Raw genomic sequence first — 25,773 nt, 5'->3', positions numbered from 1 at the left:
CGTGAGAAAAACTCAATACGTCTGGGCCGCCTGTGGTGGTAGCTGTAAATGCATGGAAGGTCGAAGGGAGCAGAAGAGTGCGCCACCACACGAGTGTGGCAATTTGAACAGAAAAATGGCGGCGCCCATAGAAGACGACGACCAGCTCCTGAAAAATGATGACTATTACTCGTTGTTAAACGCTCGAAAAGAGGCAAGTGTTTATCTGATCGTTTTCTCCACATCTTACTACAATGCTATTTTAAGGAGGTGATAAATGTGTGGGGAATATTTTGCAATGTGGAAGTTAACTCATTTGACGATCCGTTGAACTTGCAGCGAGCCTCGGACATGTCGGAGGCACACACAAGCGATGGTTGACAAGCGAAGCGTCAACGATATCGCTATGATGACATGTTACATCATGTGTGCATGCTGTTCCTTCTGATGCAACCTAGCAGTGTGTCCTTGAATTTCTGGGCGAGGAATAAAAAAGAATATTTCAGATTTCACATATCCTTAGGTTGCGCATGTTGTGTGGCTTTATGGCCACAGGCGTAGTGGGGTACCGGTCGCTGCAAAATTGTAGCTCTACGGTGAGGCGGTCGGTGAGTTTTGGTTTTTGCGACCTCGCTCACCAGTAGAGCTACAATGCCGAAGGCCCTGTAGCATACAAAATAAGCGCGCCACACATGGCGCGGCATTTTCATGTAAAATCCCACATATTTACTGCATTTGGTCGTACCGATTTATCACTACTGAAGACTAACCACTATATAACGCTAACCCTGTCGTTTATGGGGTTTGGTATTAGCACAGGCATGTCAATCGCGTTCCATAAACATTGAAATGTTTCTGGGAGCAGCCATTATACCGGAAGTTGGTAATGGCGGCTCCAAGAAATGTTTTTGGAACGCGATAGACGTATTTGAACAAATACCAAACCCCATACACGACAAGGTTAGTGTAGTATAGTGTTTAATCTTCAGTAGTGATAAATCAGTATGACCAAATGCAGTAAATATATGGGATTTAACATCAAAATGCCGTGCCATGTGCAGCGTGCTTATTTTGTATGCTACAGGGCCTTCGGCATTGTAGCTCTACTGGTGAGCGAGGTCGCAAAAACCAAAACTCACCGACCGCCTCACCGTAGAGCTACAATTTTGCAGCTAGGGTACCGGGTAGTTTGTAAAGTGTACTATAGTTTATGCTGTGAGTTTATGCTACGTTCCGACGTTCTAATATGTTGCCTTACCACAATCAGAATGTCGGAACGTAGCATAAACTCATAGCATAAACTACACTTTATAAACAAACCGGTCCACATAACGCCTGTGTTTATGGTTGGCTTGAGGGAGGCTCGTTCGAACCATGAACATACCACAGATAGCTGCAAACTTTTAGCTCTATGGTGAGGTGGTCGGTGATTTATGGTTTTTGCGACCTCGCTCACCAGTAGCGCTACAATGTCAACGGCCCTATTGATTGGAAAATAAGCACAACAGTGTAGCGCACTCAAGGTACCAAATATATTCGTTCTACTGTGTATCATTGCACAGATGCTTGAAACGTTGCCCAGATAAGCTATCCGTGCAGACGCGATGCACATGTTCTGTGCGTGTGGCCAGCTAAGTGATACTTAAATAATAACAAGGTAAGACATGCTAAGTGTACGATATATCAGAAAAAAAAAAACAGAATCTTTATTGAACGTCAAATAACATACCTTAGATGATCAGAAATGACTTCAAATGATTATCCCTCCAATGTGACTGGCCTACAAACTTTACAAGTACCAAAATTTGACAATAATTTAGGCACACATCGCACACTTGCCACGTATCCGCAGCGGATAGGTGGCAAGTGTGCGATGTGAACATGAGGTAAACCATATGCACAGAACACTACGCATCGTGTCAGCGCGGATAGCTTATCTAGGCAACGTTTTGAGCTTCTGTGTATCATTGCACCTATCTATCAAAGAAGAACGCAGACGCTAGGCCGCACAGTGTTTGCAATTTGAACGTCCTCTAGCAACCAAAGGTTACGCATTAACTTTCATACCCTCATTATGCTATGAGTCACCAAGCTGTTCACTTCTGTTTGGCTCTTCTTGTTCGAAAATTTGAAAATGTAGAAATTGCTGTGGCAAACATGGACAGAAGAAGTTAAAATGTGCACCAAACATAATTATCCCTGACTCCACCTGACGTATATAATGATACAAGATCTACACATGCACAGGAAATGAACTGCCTTCAAATGTTCCATTCTGTGTTAAATCCCATTGCAGGCCACACAGGATGAATTAAAAGCGGCATACAGACGTGTATGTATGATATACCACCCTGACAAACACCAAGACCCTCAAAACAAAGAAGCTGCAGAAAAGTTATTCAGCAAAGTTCAAAAAGCTTATGAAGGTGAGAAGATACTGCACTGCAATTGTCATCATGGAGCAAATATCTTCATTATTGATAGACAGAATGAATTTGTCAAGAATTGTTTTGCACATCATGCTCAGTTAAAATGTGTGACTAAGGAATTCTTTTGCTTTTGATAGCCCTGTGAACAAATACCATATTATCGAACACAGGTTTGATTTCAAATAATGTCTCTCTCTTATCTATCTGTAAAATGCAAAAGTAAATCATTGTCTTGTTGCCAAGACTTTTGGAAATTTCAAATTAATGAAATTGTACTTTGTGAATACCTTACTTCAATAAAAGCCATTAAAGGCATATTACTAAGGCTTTTACATTGATCTTCAGCACTAAATTCAAGTTTGATTCTGCCCAAAATCATTATAATGTGTATTATTATCACTTATCAATAACATGTATTATTATACGCACACGTGTGCAACCTATGGATTTTCGTTGTCCTGTAAGCTTTGGTATTAGAGGACGTGGAGTCCAATATCATTGACTTTGAGTACTATAACTATTGATGTTACTTAACTCCATTTGAGTTTTGACCTCATAACAGTCATATTTCAACAAAGGGAAAAGAGGACAAGATTTCAGAAATTTCTTTGAAAGTATTTATATCTAACAATTATAAACAATTATACATCACACACTGGATAATGGTCAGTCCAAAACCAGTGAATTAATATTAAATTATGCCCCTAAACTACAACTTGTTGCACTGCAAAGGTTGAATTTTCAGTCTGTTTGTTTAGTGGGTGTATTGAATGCATTCCAAGTCTAGTCCCGATTGCACAACACAGTGTATGATGGGGGCATTCACAGAACGCTTTTAATTTCAACTTTTCTGGTACAGTTGGACTCAAAAAGGTCTGTAACATTAAGGTTATTCACAAAATAATATTTGATAATAAACTGCATATTGCAGTGAACACTATTATTCCAAATCACTTACAGTGTGTTCTACACTAAATGGATGGTTTAATGGATCAACAATACAACGATTTTCCTATTGTTAATTTTGCTGTTCTAGTCCTTGGTAATCCAACAACGAGAGCCATATATGATATTTATGGGGTCAAGGGTCTGGAGGCTGGTTGGGAATTGGTAGAAAGAACAAGAACTCCAGCCGAGATTCGGGAAGAATATGAACGGCTGCAGAGGGAACGTGAAGAAAGACGTCTCCAACAAAGAACAAATCCAAAAGTGAGTGAAGGAATTGCATATTTTATCAATATAGTTTATCAGTGATTATTAGAATCCAGACAGAAACAAATATTTGTATCCATTGGAACACATAGCATTGACTGGCTTCCACTAGGATGTTATGTGCTGTTTCTTTGTACTATGAAAAGTTCTCACACCACTATTTTTCGGAAGAAAATGTTGATATAATTGTGTTGCAAGTATCTGTACGCTGTACTGACAAAAACCTGCCATTCTCTTTTTTCATTTAACAGGGCAGCATTACAGTTGGTGTTGATGCTACAAACCTATTTGATCATTATGAAGATTTTGATGACTATGATGATAGGTAAGGACACATGCAATGTAAGATAATTCAGAAATGTTAGCTTCCTGTCTCATGCAGACCAAACACGCATCAAGAAGCAAGCAAAGTTTAAGACTTTGAACTAGTAAATATTTCTGTGTAGCCTGTGTTAAAACACATGTTCCCTCTCTATCATCAATAACTGATATTAAAACTCATAGAGACAGAATTGTAACTCTTGTTTTTGTCGCTCGTAAGCAGGACTTTGGTTCCTAACTCATCTTGTGTGATTTCCGCTGGTATACCAGCGCAATCACAAAACTGCAATACAGAAGTACCGCTGTAGTTCAAAAACGTGGTATTTTCTCAAAACAAACCATACAAACTTACATGGTATATGACTTATTGTAAATTATTTCATACCTCACATATCCAACATTTTACTCTGTTATCATCAATCATGGATGCCTGTTGATAACGAATTAAACCAGATATGCATTGCATGGCAGCAACTTGTGACCAAAACCAGTTATATCATTTGCCTGATATACTTATTACCGTGGAAATAAATGGATAAGAAAGTACAGCAAACTCACATCCAATTAGATAGTACTGTAAGTTAGGCATCTGTCACCATCTCTCCCATCTAACATTAAACCGTTTTCCTGCCAAGTCCATATTTCACCATCAGGCCAGGGTGGTTAAAATTAATGATACACAACATATTCCATATGGTGTATTTTAACATAATATTGAACGTTTGAAGGCTGTTGGAAGCATAAATACTGTAAAATGATTTTTATGGACTAAAGATGCTATAACAGACCAAGCCAAGTGGGTGAAAATATGTCATGTTTTGACTCAATACCACTTTTTACTGACTTGGCTGATGGGGAAGTGATACTGTCTGGCAGAGAAAAGGGTTAAACTGTAACAGAGAAGTCACAGTAAACGATGAACAATCAGTTGGTGATGTGTGATGGATATCCTTTATAACACCTGATATTCTTCAGAGGGTGAAACGAGAAATTGTAGATGATACTTAGAACAGATATTCTGAATTCAAAATCTTAAGTTACAGCCACTGGTACCTCTCACAGTCCTTGACTCATGTATGGCAATGATCTCTATACTGTGAATATTATTATTATTATTAAAAATTCTTGAAAAAACGCACTACACATACGTCACAGTGCGCTGTACAGAACACACAAAAGAATAAGCGATTTTACAAAATACAAGTGTCAGGAATAAAACGCACCACACGAGCAGACCTGCGGTGAAGAAAATGTACCGCAAAGCATAAACAAATCACTGATGATACAGATTAAAAAGATAGGTTTTCAAACCGCGTTTAAAAGACTCAACATTTCTTGCAGTACGAATCTCTACAGGCAACATATTCCACAACAAAATCCAATCACATGAATACATGTTTATTTATTCCCTTTCTCTTGTTCATGTTTCACAGGCCTTTTCCAACAGTGGAAATAAACAACATGGCAATAACACAGTCCATAGAGGCTCCTCTAACAATTACAGAAACTGCCAATTTATCAGGAAATTTACAAACACAGAATGGAACCGGCAGTGGTCAGATATCAGCGTCACTCAGACGAGTTCTCTCATCCAGTGGATGGGTAGAGGTAAGTGTTATTACCGTGGAGACATTGCATTCAGTGTAGTGTGTAGGCCTTGGCTGCCACTAGCATTTAATGAATACTTTGTTTTGCCCTCTATCTTCATGTATTAAACTTGCAACAACTATCATTGTCTGTGATTGGGCATTTGTCACAAATCTAATAAAAAATACTTTATGTAAAAATATTTGTCAGTTTGTCTACATTCCCATTCAATCTATCTTCCAACAGAAAACACAATACACAATGCTAATCACTTTGTTCATGAGGAGTGTGGCTCACGTGCTTTATTCTGGACTAGGGCACTTGAAAAAGATTACCAGCGAAGTGTACTGTTAAAAGACTTACGGCAATATGCACAGAAAAATTACCCCGCGCTAAAAACCAGAGTTAAAAACCCTTTGTTCAAAATGTTTTCAAAGGAAAAAAAATTCTCTGGAAAAGCATAGGTAATTTACAATTGAAAACAAGTTGTCTGGAAAAGCGCAAGTGATTACAAATTAAGTACGAAAATTGAAAAGAGGATTCATAAAAGGGTGGGTGGGGGCGGACTCGATGTCTCACAGTGCCGCGGCCCGTTGAAGCGTGAGTCTGGACTGGTGCTACCTCGTGTGGCACCTCACTTCATCTACAGTCACAGCCAATCAACGGCCTCTAAATGTTTCCTTCGAAACTTCCCACCAATCACGATCAAGGCAATCCCGCCAAGATTACAACAGCATTACAGCTGGTGTCATTTCCTTTGCTACAGTTTACGTACTTTGTATCTATCAGCTGAGATCCACCCCAGCCTACATAGCTACATATTTCTGTGCCGACAAAACAATATTTTAACGCTTTACTTCGAACCGCTATAAAATATTTATCAGTTTGCTGATAAACTTCACCAACTAAGTGAATGCTATTTCTTTATCAAGTTACCTAGAAAGGTACTCATTTAGTAATTAAGAACATATTTCAGATACAAGAACAAAATCCAATCACAACCTATAATGGCGTTCATGCTGACACAGTCAGTCCTTTCCAAATGTAAATCTCCATAGTCTTCCATGACTTTCAGCAATTCTAGCAGAATACTAATTATAGTGACGTCTTCATTGAAGTAAAATACAGGTATTCATCAGAAAATTACCAAAAGCCAAAACAAATTGAATATTGAAATGTTAAACATGTTGCTTTCTTTTTCTTTTTTGTTCTCTCACAATTATGGTGTCAGTGTGAATTTGGTGCTGGCAATGGTCCAATGATAGGAATCAAGGGATTCAGAAACATCACAAGAAGAAGGTATGTGTTTTCTGAGGTCCTGATTTCTAACAGCAGAGAGACCACACCTCTAGGTCATCTGTATTGGATGTATGGTATTTCAGAGAATAAGTATCTCATAAATGGTAGTTATATTCAGTCTCATGTACCTTTATGGTAATCCATGCCTTGGAAGTGAAAGACTTTAACTTTTGCTGAGACTTTCCTCAATGAAACTTTCAACTTCTCTCTTTCCAAATCAAGAATAAGAATCAGGGGCACTGTGCAAAGTTTGGTACTAGAGAAACAAAATAACCTAATATTTTCCGATATTTGAAATTCGACATGGCTGCCACACCAGTGTTAACTACATGGGAAAAAATTTAATTTTTCGATTTTCATTTTCATTTTCATTTTTCATACTCCAAGAGGTTTTAAATGAGCCCCAATAAGTTGTAGGTCAGAAACTCATTGTTAAAATGTGAGAATGTTAACAGCTGTCCCAAGAGGGGCATTCTACTCTCACAAGAGTTTGATTCAAAGCTTCATTCAGTAAAGAGTGAAGCAGCAGAGAGAACACATACAGATCATTTGATAAGGAGATATTTAAATATGTTTGAAATTTGTCTAAGTAGCCTTCAATAATCTCCACTGTGTGCTGTTTTCACCTGTAGTTTTGGAACATGCCAGGCTGTCTTTCAAATCACTCCTAGGGGAACCATTAGACCTGGTTTCCATACAAGTAAGTAGAAACCACCACATATAGCAGTCTGCAAGCACAGTGATCAAAGTTTATGGTACACCTCACTATTATACACCTAACTAGATACTGGTCACCATCATAAAGGGATCCTGTGTCGCATTAATGCAACGAGGAATTTCAGCGTGATCATCAGATGTTAAACCTTTCAGCACGGAAGTCAATTTTTTTTTGTCTATACACCAGTCAATTTTTTTTCAGATTTTTGCCAAAATTTCGATAAAAAAGTGAAGCCAATGAAGTGAGATGTCCATTTGGTCAAAAATTATCAAAAAATAAGAGAAAAATTCATTAAAATTAGTAAAATGTTGCACTAAAATTTTGGTGGTAAAAATTACACTGCTCAAAGGGTAGTATACAAGATAGTATGGCCTTTGTCTGATTGACTTGATTTTCCACATTTAAGAGTGAGTTGAAGTATGTTAGACAAGGTAGTATTTGACTTGCACAAGTAGACCCTTTATATCAATATTGCTGTTTCTATATACTGTATAATAGGTATGCCAAATTTTCACCCCAAAAAATAGAAATTAAGGTAGCAGAAAAGGCTAGTTTTACATGCGAAGGTAACTCCAAATACTAGTAAGCAATTAGCTTTCTTGTAGTTATTTAATAAAACATAAAAGATCAACAGAAAATAAATACTTTTAGCAGATGTAGAGGTATATAGCATACAAGATTTCATTGAATTTGCATTTAAGGGTTTAGATACGGAGCCCTTCACACCTTTACATGTTGAAGTGTACATTCTGCTACCCATATGCCCCCCCCCCCCCCACCCTAATTAAAAGTATGTTTCCAAAGTCCATAATTTTCCTTTTAAGGCAACTTCAAAGCCATGGGCCATGCCATAAGATCCTTGTCTCGACAAAATTTAAAATAAGTTCACACAAACATGTCTTTCCCTGAGGCGCATTCTGTTTCCCTACAATACCCATGACAGTGATGTTGTTGTTATTGTTGATTTTTTGCAGTGTTAGCAAGACAACTAGATAAACACACAGTTGGATATCTAACATGGAAATGGGGAGCAGCGTCCTCCATGAATTCCATGCTTATACGAGATACTCCAAAAACACACTTCATGCTGCAATTCCAGGTAAGATGTAATATATTGTCATTTCAAAACATCCATATGTTTGCAGACAGCCACTCATGCATGCTAAGACTCACAGACTTACAAGCATAAATACTGGGCCAGTGTACAGTAACTCAGACGGCTTTAGCTGAGTGGTAAATTTAAATTATTCATGGCAACTTAGGGAGTCTGAAACTTCAGCTATTGTGTAGCTGATTGGCTGTTTTGAAATGATACATTAACATCAATAATATCCAGCCAACCAGGAAGCTACCATTTTCAAGATGCTGCACATTGCCAGTGGGGACTGGTCTCGTCATAATGCTCTCTCAATATCTCCCGTGTTGTTGTGTAGCATTTAGTTTAGTACAGGAACCGAACATGTAATGCTGTCATTCTAAATCAAAACTTAAGATGCTATTTATTCAAATGTGAAGGGAGTGTTTATCACATTTCATTTGGCTGGCAAATTCCAAATGAGGTTAAAGAAAGCAGTTTGTCATAATTGATTCAAAGTTCATATGAATCAAAGATGTAAAACCTGTGAATTAGATGAGAACAGCCAACAACAGGTTTGCTGTTTCATGTCAAAAGTGTTTCTAATGATTTATTTCAAATTACCATTTTTATCTTGATTCTCTCCACAGTTAGGAATACCCATATCTTACATACTGGCAAGTTTTACAAAAAAATTTGAAGAGGAAGGAAAAGCAAAGCTGGCATTGAAGTAAGTGTTTAATTGTAACACCAAATATAGGTTTGGCAGAAACAGTATAGAAAATGATCATTTTATGGAGTGAGATTATAATAAACGTTTCATCAGCATAGGAAGAAGCCAAGTCATTGTGCTATAATGCCATGCAAGTCATTGACTCTTCAGGAAATCAGTGATACTGAGGGACTGTAACCTGCTCGTGCATCAAGAGTGGTATTTGAATGTGTGTGCTTGCATGCACTCTCAAAAGATGTTATTGACATAATGTAAACAGGAGTGTAGAAAATAGCTAGCGGCCCACAAAAGCAAACGGATATCAGCTGAAATTTGCTGGCTGTGAAAATTATTATTTTAGTTTAAAATCAGGTCATTTTGCACAAACTTGATGTGCTTACACACTTCCAATAACTGTCTGTAGTTTTATTTTTGCCACCTGTTAATAAAATTTTCTTCATCCCCAGTGAATCATACTGTACTGTCTTGGGTGCTGTACTTAAAAAATAAAGCACACCCAGCAATGGTATACCACGAGATTTTGACCAGTTTTTATGACATATATGCACGAGCGATAGCGAGTGCATATATGAAGTGAACTGGTCAAAATTGAGTGGTATACCGTCGCTGGGTGTGATTTATTGCTATTATATCATAACAGTATATTGAAATTCTGGCATAGAACGTCATAAACGGATTTTTGCTCAAGCTGAGAGCTCGCGCGTATGCCAGCCTTGGTATATCACCAATATACCATGGTTCTTTTCGCGTCTCGACCAATCAGATCACTGTATTTGCACCATCAATATACTGGTATGATATAATTACAGATATCAATGGAGACAGTGCAGAAAGTACAGTGAGGCAGCATGGGTTTCATATCAGTGCTGGGTCAGAGAGCTACTCTATCTGGGTACAGTCACTGTGTAGAATCCACTTGTAACCTTGTAATGATTGGTTGTAAATGTATAATCAGTGTGACCTTCAGTGTTACTATTGTATCATTGTAAAGGTTATACATCATGCAAGTTATCACATCACTCAGAATCTTAAAAAAAGGACATTTCAGTTGGATTAAGGTTTTGTGCCACAGAGCTCCTGATACTTTCAGACTTATAAAACCTTAAAAACTATATCTTTTTTCAAAAGAAGGATTTTCTTAATTCCAAAAAGAGAAGTTCATGTGTAGCGAAATTATTAATTTCCTGGATTCGGGTATTTTCAGAATCAAGTACTGGAACTAATTACTGGTTTTGGTATTATAAGTTCCAAATAACACTGGATTCAATGGCATAAAGAAAGTAACAATCTAGGCCAGGGTAATTAAATTCTTTGTTTTGCACCCTCTCTGAATTTTGACAGGTACTTAGGTAAGCTGTTAAAAAACAAACACAGAAAATTTGACACACGTAAGCTTTATATTTACTGTATTATTTCTGTATATTATGAATGCATATTCAAGAACTAAGCAAAAACGTCGTCATCGCCTCCATAATTTACACTACAGTGTGACATTCTGCAAGCATGCAGGCGTTTTCAGCACATTTTACAAAATCAGTAAACAAAACTTCATAAAACTTCATAGGCAGAAAAGTATACTGTAGTCCTATTCCAAATCACTTTGATTTTTGTGAAAACTCCCAAAGACCCATGCACACTGGGATACAAACCAAAGAATTAAATTGTGTAGGCTTTATAAACAAAACATACTTTACACTCAGCAGTAACACTATCAACAAAAAATAAACAATGGATTATTTATAACAGCACAGTTTCTCTTGAATATTAAAAACAATCATCAGAATGTTTTTGAAAATTGTAACATAAGGTGGTATACATGAAAACAAACAAATCAGATTCTATATAGGAAAGTATTTCCTAATTTCTAGCTGATGTCAGACTCTGAAAACTATTCATATTGTTGAAATTGTTATCAGCTAGGATACATGAACAAACACAATCAGCAGCTGCTCACTTTGCGGAGAGAAATTTCACCTGTACACTAAAATAACACATAGCTCTTACCAGTAAACTACAATCATACATAGTTCATACCTCAGAAAAATTAAATTTTATGAAGCTCTGGCTTTCCTAAATCCTGTTTGTTCATTTTTTTTTTGCAAAATGCCTTGCTTAAGTGTTTCATAGTTATACCTTTGCATAAAACATTAATATATCAGTCAATTTCATGTGAATTTTTGTTAAAACTTCCTTTGCTCCAACCCTCCATCAATCTTATTTGGGGAAATACCCCATAGGAGTCACATGACATTCAGCCTTCAAAGGGTTAAAGGTGAGGATAAGAGGCAGTTTTGGTGTAGCGTAGGTTAAAACTAAATAGATTAAAACTACATTTTATGTTGAAAGTCGAAAGATGAAGGGGTCATGTTATAACTTTACAGTGAAACACAACATTAAAATTTTGAAAGGTCTTTCAATCTATCATTTCCATAATTCTGTTTTCATTTCAAAAACAGTATTTCAAACATTTGCCACTCTGTTTACCCTGTTTTCTGACGTCAAAGCAACTTTTAATTTTTCCCAGAAAAGTCTTTGACCAGCTTCGTTCTCTGCCCATGAGATGTACTTCTTCGTCAGTAGCAGTTGTCGTAAAACCCTGGGTAGCACATTGTCAGGAATTGTCTCTAGTAATACCATCAGTATAACATCTCTCTTTTGTTCAAACAGATAATTCTGTGCAATTCTCATCTCAAAGTAACACCATTCGCTCTGAGCAAAGTGAGGGGATAGTATCAACATAGTTTTGTGACTGTTTTCTATGCTGTCTAGTATGTTCTCAAAAATGTCATTTCCCAGTTTGAAATCCCGTTCGTGGATGCAAAGTCTGAAATTGGGTGGGTCTATGTCCTCCAGATGGGGTACCAATTCTTGCCACACCCAGTCACTGTCATGTTCATTATAACATACAAATGCATCGTACCTTCTACCACGCGGTCCATCATCATCGTTGACCTGAAGCTGGTATCCACCAAACTTGAGTTTCCCAAGGAAAATCCAGTACGCCAAATGATATCGAAACCGAATGATAATCACAATGCAAACTATAACAAATACAATAGCCACAGGTACAGATATTGTAAATGCCAAATTACATTGCAATCCAAAACTCAGAGAATAAATGGAAACAGATGTCATGTCATCTGGCTTTCCACATGAAGGGTTTCCTGTAAAAATGTTTGGTAATCTTACAACCATGTCCGTCTTCATCCAATCAAGAAATGGTTTCATTTTGCAGCCTGAACAGTCAAAGGAATCTGGCAAAGCATTAAACAATTTCAACTTCGTCCAACGTTTGAAGTATTTTACATCAACAATATCATTTTTAATATTCTTGAAGGTTAGGTATTCCAGTTTTGGTAGTTGTTTTGGAAGAACACCCATATCCAAGGGATCGTCTGCATACAAGTCAATTCGCTTGACATTTGGAAATAAAGTTAAAAAGAAGGGAACGTTAAATTTTTTGAAAGTTATTGGATACAGTGACAATATTTCCAGTGATTTGAAGGTGTATGGTAAAATTTCCCCACTGATACAGGAGTATGAACTCTGCAATTTTTGCAGCATGGTTAAGTTGACCATCTGTAAATCTGAAATGTTAATGCATGTCTTGGGAATGAAAATGCTTAATTCTCTTATGTCTGGAATATCAGCCAATGCCAGGATGTCAGATGTGTTTTCAATTGTGACTGACAACTTTTTTAACTGACGGACGTGAAGGAAAGGGTGCTGAAGCAGAGACACGGCCTTGCTCCCAGATAAATAGAGCGATTCCATAGCAATCAAATCAGAAAAAACGCCATTTGGTAAACTTTGGAGGACATTGTTAGATAAATCTAAATATTGCAGTTTTGATAGCGACTTGAAACAATTTGGATGTAGAGAACTGATGCGATTGTATGAAATATCCAAAAGTATTAAAGAGCTCATTTCATCAAATGTATCTTGTGTTATTTCACCCTGGAACTGATTCTGTCGAAGATGACATGTTTCTAAACCTGACAGATGGTGTAAAATTTGCATCATTCCTGACAGGTCGTGTAACATGTTATAATTCAGCCATAGTTCAGTTATATTTACCAAACCATCAAATGAGCTAATCTGAAGATATTCCAGGTAATTAGAACTTAAATCCAGTGAGTTTAAATTTTGCAAGCCTTGAAAAACCCCCTGTTGGATATCAGCTATGTTATTCTGGCTGAGATCCAGCTTTTTCAAATGCTGCAGCCATTTAAACCCTCCAACGTGAAGTTCATCAAGGGCGTTGTTTGACAGATCTAATTCTTCCAAGTTTGTTTCCTGCAGTCCCTCAAAAGTTGTTGTTCTCAGAAGGGTGAGTCGCATCTGCTGTCTATTAAGTGACAAGATTCTTATCCGGGAATCTCGGAAATCATAAAGTGACCTTTCCAAGGAATCCACATCCAGCATGTTCATTCCCAAGTCTACGTTGCTGACATTTCTCATACCACTGAAAGCGCCTGGATCTGGAGAACTTATGTTATTGCCACTTAACACAACTATCTTTACTTCAGTATCATTCAAGTTCATATCATGGATAACACTGTCCGTTACCTGACAGCCTGCTAGTGATAATTTTCTCAGCCTGCGGAAATCTCTCAGCTGGAAAATGTTGTCATTAATCCCGGAAAAGGGATTTGCATCAAGATTCAGAGTTTCTAAACTCAAAAGTCCGCTGAAAGACAGCGGGGATAGTTGAAGTCTATTACTGCGCAGGTTTAAAACCTTTAGGTTTTGGGAGAACGAAGAACATTTGTTCAGATACGGTGGTAAGGTCGTTAGATGATAGATCCAGGTACTCCAGTTTTGCCAAGTCAGTGAATGCTTTCTGTTCTATGCTAGAAATATCATTGTTGCTGAGCATTAGTCGTTCCAATCGATGAAGTCCGGTGAAGGATCCGGCACTGACTGCAGTAATGTAGTTTGTATCCAAAGTGAGGGATTTCAGCTGCACGTACCTTGACAATGCCCTCGATGGTAAAGACGTTATTGCGTTGTATGATAACTCCAGGTGTGTTGTTGAGACTGGTAGATCCTTCGGTGTGTGAGAGAAAGATCTCACCATGCAGTCGGCATATGTGTAATTATAAATTTTACAGCGTGGATCAGCCGTACAGCTAAAGAGACAGCAAACCAGTATGATAAAGTACTTGGGAAACGACCACATCCTAGTTATTCTACTCAGTCCCCACTAGCACATTATACCAGTATATTAACTCCTTCAATTCTGAATGCTCTCTGGCTTGGGTGTACTATGACACACAACTTAAATATGTGAATGCTTTCAAAAGCCTGTGTATTTTCCAGTTCAAAGATCAGGTATATTGGCCCAGGTATTTCCAATGACTTTCCATTTCGTCAACTCTATTCTCTTGGTTCCTGTTTCTCTATGAAGCTTCAAGTTGTTTCACTTTCATTTCAGAGAGTTCCTACCATCTCTTTAAACTCTAAATTCATGGAGTTTTTCAAAATTACTGTTGCTGCTCCGAACTTGTGGATTTATTATTAGTCTTTGTTCAAATTTTAATGTTTTTAAACTAACGCTTAAAGCACACATTATGGCATATGTTTAGGCATGGCCACAATGTTGGCCTTTGTCATGGCTTTTTTGTGTGTCTGTGTATCCTTGACAAAATTTTGTTCCACTAATAACTCAAAATTGTCACAATCGAAATCAATGAAATTTTGTATCTGTTATGTTCATAAGTTGAGCAAGATCTGATGAGTGTTTGAAGGCTGTAGTTTGTATAAACTAATTCACATATTAATTAATTATTTTGAATCACTTGTAATATCTTAATAATAAGTCAATGAAATTTAATGTGATATATCAATTATCCCATCCTGGTTACTCAAACATGACACTAGGGGTAAGATTTGGAGGGTGTGGCTTACCAATTATAAACTCATTTGCATATGTAACAAATGATTGTAATGAGCCGGTATATCTCAAACTCAATGCACTAAATTTCATCAGACTTAAGAGTTACATTGGTAATACCAAGTTTCAGTTTGTGCTAAAAGTTAGATGAGAATTGCACACTGAATATTATATCTCATTTGCATATTTAATGAACCTGAGTAATTTGGGCAATATATCAAAACTGACTGCACTAAGTCTGAATGGATATCTAAGGTACATCAGTTATACTTTGATTGAGTTCTACCAAAAGTTTGATGAACATCCACACAAGTGTTCGCTCATTTGCATGATTTTGAACTTCTGTAATTAGACTCCATATCAAAGCTTAGTGCACTGAATTTGCTTTAGCTTCTGATGAAGTGGTCATAATGAATAGAAAGTAAAAATAGTATAAAATTTCACATAATAGTTTTCAAGATGTCTTGTTTGCTTTTGGTCAAAAAGTAATCTTCTTACTTATAGCTCACCCAATGCTGTTGCTTCTACATTGCAGGTTTCTTTGGAGGTCTTATTCATATTTGTTCAAATTATGATGAAATTGGCAATACGATAATTTCCAGGATATTTCGTCATTTTTGGTCACTATCTCAGAAAATTCTTTCCACTTGATGGCATCCAAATTGTTAGGATATTAAGAAGTAACAGTATCTGTATGAGTTAGAAATTTTGAATCATTAAATTTTTGAATTTACTCTGTGCATTGTACCAGTCTTCTGCCAATGAAGTCTTTAATATTCTCAAATAGCCAATCACTGATTTTCACCACGTTGGCCAAGCATAAATATGTGTGCCACTAATACTCGACATTCCTACTTTTATGAATAATCATGACTGACATGCCTCTTTTACCATATATGGATATATGCAAATTTGCAATGAAGTTGCAACTTTCAGAGGTGTTTGCAATTGGTTTATAAGTTAAACAGCCTCACAATCTGAACTTTCTCACCCCTCTTTTCACTTACACTGGTCCAGCCCTAACATTGAAATTATGGGGATGGTCAACATTGTTTTGAAGAGGTTTATAAAAGTTTCGGAGTCTGCTTTGCACAAATATACAGTAACATTTACAGTGCTTCTGGTTGTAGTTTTCTGCTTTAGTATCTGGTAACACTTACTTTGTTTGTACAAGCACACAATGTCCTTGCCTGACACCAACAGCCAAGGTGCCTGACTCAGTAAGCTCATTATACCACAGAGAATTGAGATAACTTCCAGATAGAAGTGGAGTATTTTGATTCGTAATTTCTCTTTCAGTTTTACTTTGAAATCCAAACTGTTATGGGGGGAAAGCAGTATAGTAACTCAAGTCTGCTCACCACAATTAGTTAACTGATACAGCATTTCTTTAATTAATGGGATCATTGCTGATAGTTTTATGATGTAGGTGCAATGTAAAGACACAGTGCACATGAAATTGTGGGTTTCACTGAAATCATGTGTAGCTACAATAAACACTAGATTGTTTGTATTTGATTTTTAGAGCTGGTACATTTGGTGCTACATTGGAATATGGCGGTGAAAGGAAGATCTCCAGGCATAGTAGACTAGGGGCAACAGTCACTATTGGTATACCACTAGGTGTCACTGTCAGAATTAAGTAAGTATTTATAAGACATTCACAATTCATAAGAATTTGTTTTCAAAATTTATGTAGACACGGTTATGAGTTTGACTTTTAAGACATGAAAAGTAAACAGGCGTACCTGCTTGTGTTCTTTAAAAAAGGTGTGGCTAGCCAGTTTGTGGGCACCGCTGAATTTGAATACACATCTGTTGTCATTTGATAGTAATGTATACCTATGGATGATAAGCTTCAAGAATTGAACAATGATGCTTTTAAATATAAGGAAAGCAAACCATAGTTGAGAACTCCAATGAGTCATGTATGTTTGCTTGTTGGGAGTTTGGATATCCAGTTTCACATTGGATGGTTTCCAAAACAAGTATCACAAGACATCTATTGGGTGTGCCTGGTGCTTCGACATGCACAAATTGAATATTAACAGCAATGGTCTATTTTGCTACGACAATATCAGTTGTCACAAAATTCATGCCAATGCCACTTGGTGTGCACACATCTGTATTTTTGTGTAAAATGTGCCCCTCCCCCCACCCCCCACCCCCACTACTTCATAGGGGTTATTTTACCATAATGGTGTTGCATGAGTCAGTTGCAATGTCAAATTGGGACAATATATCAGGGCTCGAAATTAGCGGTAGTCCGCGTCCACAGACTACCAACTTTTCCGTGGGGCTACCAAAGTCCATGAAATGGTAGCCCACACGGACTACCAAAGCCTTGGACATGAAATACTTGGCGTGCGATGTCCGCCACTTTGGGACGAGCTAAATTCAGTCAACATGCAGTTTCATTTATTTGAAGCAATTATCCTTTCATCTGTGAAGAGTTTTTTCATTGTTATGTTGTTATTTTCACAAGATGCCGAGCGTTTGATACCAGAATGTTGAGATGCTTTTCCGTGTGTAGTCTTTGCATGCCAGTTCACACTATGCTGTTGGTCGGGAGCATACAAGACGAACTTGTGTCAAATTTTGGGGTTTTGATGCTGAAATTTCACAAAACTGTCACTTCTGTATCAAGAGATTGTGTAATCAGTTTGATTTGAAATAGTTATATAAAACACTGAGTTTCGCTGTCTTTTATTTTTGGTTGTCGATCAGTATATTACGTTCTGTATATAGAGAGGCTCGGTGTAACAAGGCATGCCAGTTCATAAAGATCATGAGAATATTTTTGTCTGTTTTTCTTTGCTCAAGTTACAATATCTTTGGATGTGTAAGCCGATTTTGAAAGTGATAGAAAGTGTTAAAATGTACATAAATGGCATAAATTAAGCGGTCGTGACACATAACATGAGGTTTCTCGAGTTGAAGCCCCTAGTTTTACTGCTATTTTGTGTTGCTGAACCTGGGCTTATACTCGGACGAGTACAGTATCCCTAAACTACATGTAAAATATTCATGGACTACCAGCCGTTGTCATTGGGCTACCAACTTCAGAAAATGGTAGCCCAAGTGGACTACCAGGTTAAAAAGTTAATTTCGAGCCCTGTGTATCAATGTGAACATTTTTACATATTATTGATACATTGCCTGTGGTTATAGATTTTGACCCTATCATGCACATTTCAAAATACACATACTGGCAGCAAAAACCAGTCTTTTGAATGTTCTGCTAATTATGGAAATGAACAGTACTTGTCGCACAAGGTGGATTTTTCTATGTTTAACAAGCATTCTGTCATTCTTTTACAGATTAAACCGTGGCAACCAGACATATAATTTTCCAATTCACCTATCTGATGAAATCAACCCTGTAGCCATATTCTATGGAACTATCACACCAATTGCAGCATTTATTCTCGTAAAAGCCCTGATCGTAGATCCGTATCTTAGGAAACAAAAAGAGAAGTAAGTTGCTGTAATTTCACTGTCTGTAATTAGTGCTGTAATCTTCTGTATCATGTAGTCTGCTTTGAATTTCATATAGATTATCAGCATGCCACCTTTCAATATTTTGTTTTTCCGTGTACAATAATAGATGATTGGCAGTGGGAACACCAGTAGTTTAGTTTGTATTCGTCAATTTTCTTTTCTGCATTATCAGGAGAGTTTGACAATGAAAAGAAAGCATGTTACATTGTCACAAGAAAGATTAGTTCAGATCAGTATTAGTTATCTAAGGGTAAGTTGATGCAGTTCAGTCATGTATGATCATACACAAGCACTGGTGATACTGAACCAACAGGAAGATTGGTGAACATATGTTTTCAGACGTGATAAATTTGCACACATGTTAGGATAATGACAACAGAAAAGTATACATTTCTATATTTAACGTTTCAACCCAAAATACATCCACTGCACACAGCTTTATCCTCTGAATACAATCAGTGAGAGCTATCAACCAATGAGAAAGCTGTGTTCTCTTTTCTGTAGTAAGAGGGAACCCAAAGTTTTCTTTTATAACTGCCTAGGCAATGCTTTTATGCACACGTTGATCCTGTGGTTGATTTGAAAGTAAAGAGTTTTGCTTATGCACTATCAGAAGTTCAAAATAGTGATTGCATTTGTAACCATTAATATTCAACAGGGAAGATGAGAAGCATAAAGAAGCCAACAAAGAAAGACTTGCTAGACAGAAGAGAGAAGCTGAAACAGAGGTAATCTAATGGTTTGACCCCTGCACTTTCATACCTTGGTACATCCCCATTGTTTTCAATGCAGGGAAATAGTACATACCCATTGTTTTCAATGCAGGGAGATAGTACTTCCCCATTGTTTTCAATGCAGGGAGATAGTACTTCCCTATTGTTTTCAGTACAGGGAGATAGTACTTCCCTATTGTTTTCAGTGCAGGGAGGTAGTACTTCCCCATCATTTTCAATGCAGGGAGATAGTACTTCCCTATTGTTTTCAGTGCAGGGAGATAGTACTTCCCCATTGTTTTCAATGCAGGGAGATAGTACTTCCCCATTGTTTTCAATGCAGGGAGATAGTACTTCCCTATTGTTTTCAGTGCAGGGAGATAGTACTTCCCTATTGTTTTCAGTGCAGGGAGATAGTACTTCCCTATTGTTTTCAGTGCAGGGAGGTAGTACTTCCCCATCATTTTCAATGCAGGGAGATAGTACTTCCCTATTGTTTTCAGTGCAGGGAGATAGTACTTCCCCATTGTTTTCAATGCAGGGAGATAGTACTTCCCCATTGTTTTCAATGCAGGGAGATAGTACTTCCCTATTGTTTTCAGTGCAGGGAGATAGTACTTCCCCATTGTTTTCAATGCAGGGAGATAGTACTTCCCTATTGTTTTCAGTGCAGGGAGATAGTACTTCCCCATTGTTTTCAATGCAGGGAGATAGTACTTCCCTATTGTTTTCAATGCAGGGAGATAGTACTTCCCCATTGTTTTCAGTGCAGGGAGATAGTACTTCCTATTTTTTCAATGCAGGGAGATAGTACTTCCCTATTGTTTTCAGTGCAGGGAGATAGTACTTCCCTATTGTTTTCAGTGCAGGGAGGTAGTACTTCCCCATTGTTTTCAATGCAGGGAGATAGTACTTTCCTATTGTTTTCAGTGCAGGGAGGTAGTACTTCCCCATCATTTCAATGCAGGGAGATAGTACTTCCCTATTGTTTTCAGTGCAGGGAGATAGTACTTCCCCATTGTTTTCAATGCAGGGAGATAGTACTTCCCTATTGTTTTCAGTGCAGGGAGATAGTACTTCCCTATTGTTTTCAGTGCAGGGAGGTAGTACTTCCCCATTGTTTTCAATGTAGGGAGATAGTACTTTCCTATTGTTTTCAGTGCAGGGAGGTAGTACTTCCCCATCATTTTCAATGCAGGGAGATAGTACTTCCCTATTGTTTTCAGTGCAGGGAGATAGTACTTCCCCATTGTTTTCAATGCAGGGAGATAGTACTTCCCTATTGTTTTCAGTGCAGGGAGGTAGTACTTCCCATCATTTCAATGCAGGGAGATAGTACTTCCCTATTGTTTTCAATGCAGGGAGATAGTACTTCCCCATTGTTTTCGATGCAGGGAGATAGTACTTCCTATTGTTTTCAGTGCAGGGAGATAGTACTTCCCTATTGTTTTCAATGCAGGGAGATAGTACTTCCCTATTGTTTTCAATGTAGGGAGATAGTACTTCCCCATCATTTTCAATGCAGGGAGATAGTACTTCCCTATTGTTTTCAATGCAGGGAGATAGTACTTCCCTATTGTTTTCAGTGCAGGGAGATAGTACTTCCCCACTGTTTTCAATGCAGGGAGATAGTACTTCCCTATTGTTTATGATGCAGGGAAATACAGTGAAAGTGAAAAAGAAAAATTTTTTTTTCAAAAATTTCACTTCATTAAATACAACTGGTTTGAGCTATAAATTTAGACCTTTGACAAATAGATGTACTGGGGTCAAACCTTGTGTTAGGGTACTAAACTTCATGGAGCAAAATATCATGGGTAAGTAGAGATTTACATGTACACTAAATTTGACTTTCATTATTCTTATCAGCCTTGTTGTATCAAAATCCTCAACAGATTCAACACACAAGACTAACTGTACAGTCAGTATTTATTACTTTGATCCTTTTTTAAGTGAATAAAAAAAACTGTATATACTTTTTTCTTTTCCAGCAGTACCACTTTCTCTATACCAACAACAGAGGTCAAACACTAACCCACCACTCAATGAATTAAAAGTTAATGTTGCAAAGAGAAGTATGCAGTACATTCTGTATGTTTGATTGTAACTATCTATGTATGGTTTACTCTACAGGTTCAACTGATGCATGAAATGTATGATAGGATACGAGAAACAGAAGGCAGGAAGAAAGGATTGCTGATCGTGAAGGCTTTGTACGGAAAACTAGTCTCCGAGAGGGGAGAGGAAGAACTTGGTGACACTATCATTGATGTCACTATTCCAATACAATGTCAAGTTAAAGATTCTAAACTTATCCTAACTGAAGTTTCCAAGGTGAGTTCATGATTATACATTTTCAGTACTTCATCACTTTCATTGGTATCACTGAGCACACTGAACTGATAAGTCATCTGTGAGACTTTTGTATACAACAGAAGTAACGTCCTGGATGTCAGTGCAACTATGGAATAACTGTGAAATTTTACTTCTTCTGTACAGTACTACTTTGAATTGTGGAATGCAAACCAATGGGTCAAGCCCAGAATTTGAATGAACCATTGTACAAACAAAAACCCATGTGGGCAAACGCATTTAGAAGCCGTGTATTTCCATACCGGTATGTGTTTGTACACGTGGGTTTGTTTGCACCCCATCACATGATCTCTTGGGCATAGAACTTATCGCGTCCATTTTATTCCAAAGTAGAATCATTGTACCATCATGAGAGGCAACCATCGACAGCATTATATGATTCAGTTCATCATAACTGTTGCCTTGGCAAGAGTAAAGATTAATAGACACAAATGGTGTTTTGCATTACTAGTAATCACAAGGGGTGTGTTAGGCTTAGGTTTAGCAATAGAGTACATAGTAATGACCCTCAGACAAACTCTCAAAACTATCCTAAAGTGTACCAATCAAAGGGTTGTACCACAGGAAACATGCAAAGGTAAGGTAAAGTGTCCCTCGGGGACATATATTTGGACTCTCAAATTTTTTCAGTGCTTTTCTGATCTGCCACTTAGCCTCATTATATAAAGCTCTGGCAGAGAGGAAAATTTTCACCATCTTAGTTTTATGAAAATGAAAAGTTGTATTTTTCTATATAGCGTTAACACTATATATATTATAGAAATAAGGGGCGATGCGCTGACCATTAACGTTTATTTGTGGGCAAGGGCGAGAGGAAAGCCAAAAATTAACGGGCGAGGCTTGCCGAGCCCGTTAATTTGGCTTTCCTCGAGCCTCAGAGCGGAGTCTGTTATTTCCATTATATTATCAGCGAACCCAAGAAAACCGTCAAAATTTCCGAAAATTTCAGGAGCGAACGACAACTGGGCCCCAGAAACTGAGCAATACGCGACGCACTGTCACGCGCGCTGTAAAAAATTGGCAAATCCGGAGATGTTTTCAGAAAAAAATATCTCAACTTGACCTACAAGTGCTCCATTTTATTTTGTGATTGATTATGATTTATGTTTGAGCTGTAAAGTTACGATAATTTGAGTTGTTAATCTTATTATTCATATTCACGGGCATGTAAACGAACCATTACTGTGTATTTGTGGTCAGTCACGTGGTTCAGCTCGACCAATCAAAATGCGACGGGCAGGGCATGGTAATATAATGGTAAATGTTAGGTAATTTGTTTCCCTCGCACTAAGTCTCTTCTTCATTTGGTAAAAGAACGGGTGAAACTTTCAGGAAGTTTTGAGCAAAAGCTCGTCTTTCAGTATTGAGACGCATAAATGTGATGTTCTTGGTAAAGCTGAAAGAAGAAAGTTATTTTCACTGTGACATGCAAGTTTTGCTCTCCACTGTAGTGTGTGTTTCTGTATCTTCACAAGGATTTCACATAGCAATAGACCTGTAGAAATTTTCATATCTATCATGGCATTGTTTGTTGTTTTTGTCTTACAGAGTTGTCTTCCTGGTTTTTATGATCCCTGTGTAAATGAGGAGAAAAGTCTACGTGTATGTTACAAATTTCTAGATCAGCTCCATGAATGTACTATACTTGACAATGAACTTCTCAGGATACCTAAGCAATGTAAGTTACCTCAGTGTCCTACTCTAAGTAACTATCGCCCACTGATCCTACGTTACCCATATTAGTGTTACAGAGTTTATTAAGCTTAGTTGACCAGTAAATATTATCAGGGTACTCTGGAGACCAAAGTAATGAAATTTGGATGCGGTAAACGTGTTAGCATAGATCATCTACACATAAATTTATCATCATAACCCAAACACTTCTGTAAGGGGCCATGGATAATTAAAATGTGCACACGGAACTAATTGTGTTCGGCCTCAAACCCCCAACCAACAAAAGTTTGGAAGTGCGAAAATCCAACCAAGCCTTATTCTATATCAGCATACCTACAATTGGTATTTACATCATTATGAAATTACGCATATGCTAACACCGACCCCCTCCACCGCACACCCCTCTAAATTCAATCTTTGTTCAGCGCCAATTCGACAATGACAATACCATGCGCATGTTTTAATAATCCACTGTCCCTAATAGGTACATTGAAAATATTATCTGAAGGTAAAGTGTCATCGCAGGAGCAGAATTTTATACTCTTTAACATTTCGTATTTATCTAGCATCTGTGAATGTAAAGTAACAATATGAAATTTTGAAGAAGCTATACCGTAGTCCTTTTAAATTTTACTTTCAACCAGGGAAGTTAAGAAGATATAGAAAACTAGCCGCTACCCTTCACCTTTTTCCTGGGGAGAACACTGACAGAAAATCTCATTTCTATTTTATGGTGATTGAGTCCACCTATTCACTAACTGTAAGCACATATACATGATGTCAGGTTGTAACAGAATTGTTTCTGTGATTCTGTTCCCTCCTGCCAAAATTTACTCATTTGAATTTTCTCTGTTGTTGTTTACAGCTCACAGGATCAGTGAAAGCTGAGGGTAGTTTATACAGTTTTAGTCATCAACTAAAAATCACCGAATTTTGTGTCCTCTTGAAGTGGAACCTGCTAACCCAAGAAGAAGTGTTCTGATTGGCTGTTTCATCTGTATTGTATGTTGCAAGAACAGCATCCACCAATTAGCAGCAATGTTCTTTTTGTACCTTACTGGTACATGAAGCAGTGGCCTTCCGTCAATGCCATGATTTCAAAACTTCTGACATTTGCCCATGAATTTTCTTTATAGACTACAGTAACTGAATTTAACCCTTTGAGCCCCAAAGTTGATTCTTATTGACTTTCTAACATATAACCAAGTAATTTTTGGGGGTCAGATTTTTGCCGAAATTTTGATAAAACATTGTAACCAGTGATATTGAATGTCCATTTGGTCCAAAATTATCAAAAAATTTATGAAAAATAATTGAAAATTCGTAAAATGTTGCACTGAACTTCTGAAGGGAAAAATTATAGCACTCAAACTTCAAAGGGTTAAACTTCATACAAACATTTTATGTTGAAAGTGAAAATCATCTCAAATTCCATTTCTATTGCAGTGTCCAACAGTTTAGACTGTATGTTCGGTAACTATTTCAATCTCCTGTATGCTGAACTGATCAGTCAGTTATCTGTTTATGTTGAAAGTCCAAACAGAAGGACATACCAATTGAAGAGAAGAGGCCGTATTGTGAAATTTTTCATAAAAAAAATATTTGAATGATTTTGCCATCTTCTATGGGAGAGGCTGAAGTAATAAATTTTTCTGACCATATTGTTTTTTGAAGAGTCATACTCAAGCAGAGGAATGTAAATTTCTGAATCACTAAGTCCTTGAATTGCCATGTAACTTCAACTTGTGACAGCCATGAAGTTTATCAGACACAATTCATGATGAACTATTGTGTATTTGCAATTGTAACTGGCAAAGCTTTGTCCATGACAGAAGGCACCATACATCTACAATACTTTACTCTATCAGCATTTATGTTTTCTTCAGTGCAGGCATTACTTCAATGGTAGAATTTTTTTATACATGCAAGTCAAAAGGGACATTAATAACACTTACAATTCCTTACCCATTCACAAATCGGTTCGTGGGCATTATTCTGAGAGTCAACCAATCAAATAATGCGAAGACAAAAGAATAGTTTTGCATAACAAAAGATATGTATTTCATTTTAACCCTTTGAGTGCTGTAATTTTTCCCACCAAAATTTTACTGCCACATTTCGCCAATTTTTATGAATTTTTCTGAAATTTTTTTATACTTTTGGACCAAATGGACATCACATTTCATTGGCTACAGTTTGTTATGAAAATTTTTACAAAAATCTGAAAAAATTGACTGGGGTTTATTTACTAAAGGTGACAAAG

General features: G+C 37.3%; 1 protein-coding gene across 1 annotated transcript; it reads left to right on the top strand.

The window, feature by feature from the left end:
* The first annotated feature begins 83 nt into the window (after positions 1-83).
* On the top strand, positions 84-24,652 carry LOC139136766 (dnaJ homolog subfamily C member 11-like). Its single transcript, XM_070704591.1, has 15 exons — positions 84-193; positions 2,276-2,405; positions 3,445-3,617; positions 3,872-3,945; positions 5,375-5,549; positions 6,760-6,827; positions 7,460-7,527; positions 8,520-8,644; positions 9,271-9,350; positions 16,775-16,891; positions 18,571-18,726; positions 19,409-19,478; positions 21,597-21,797; positions 23,385-23,514; positions 24,376-24,652. The coding sequence occupies exons 1-15, from the start codon at positions 116-118 to the stop codon at positions 24,396-24,398; spliced, it is 1,668 nt and encodes a 555-aa protein (XP_070560692.1). The 5' UTR covers positions 84-115; the 3' UTR covers positions 24,399-24,652.
* Positions 24,653-25,773: the final 1,121 nt, after the last annotated feature.

This window comes from Ptychodera flava, chromosome 7 (genome assembly GCF_041260155.1).
Source record: "Ptychodera flava strain L36383 chromosome 7, AS_Pfla_20210202, whole genome shotgun sequence".
NCBI classification, from domain to species: Eukaryota; Metazoa; Hemichordata; class Enteropneusta; family Ptychoderidae; genus Ptychodera; species Ptychodera flava.
The sequence above is the reverse complement of the archived record's forward strand: the minus strand, read 5'-3'. Positions and strand labels throughout refer to the sequence as shown.

Bases quoted from the DNA above. Each gene is read 5' to 3' on its own strand.
- LOC139136766 (XM_070704591.1), top strand. From the start codon at position 116: ATGGCGGCGCCCATAGAAGACGACGACCAGCTCCTGAAAAATGATGAC. The intron at 2,406-3,444 runs GTGAGAAGATAC...TTGCTGTTCTAG, and splicing joins AGTTCAAAAAGCTTATGAAG to TCCTTGGTAATCCAACAACG. The intron at 3,946-5,374 runs GTAAGGACACAT...CATGTTTCACAG, and splicing joins TTTGATGACTATGATGATAG to GCCTTTTCCAACAGTGGAAA.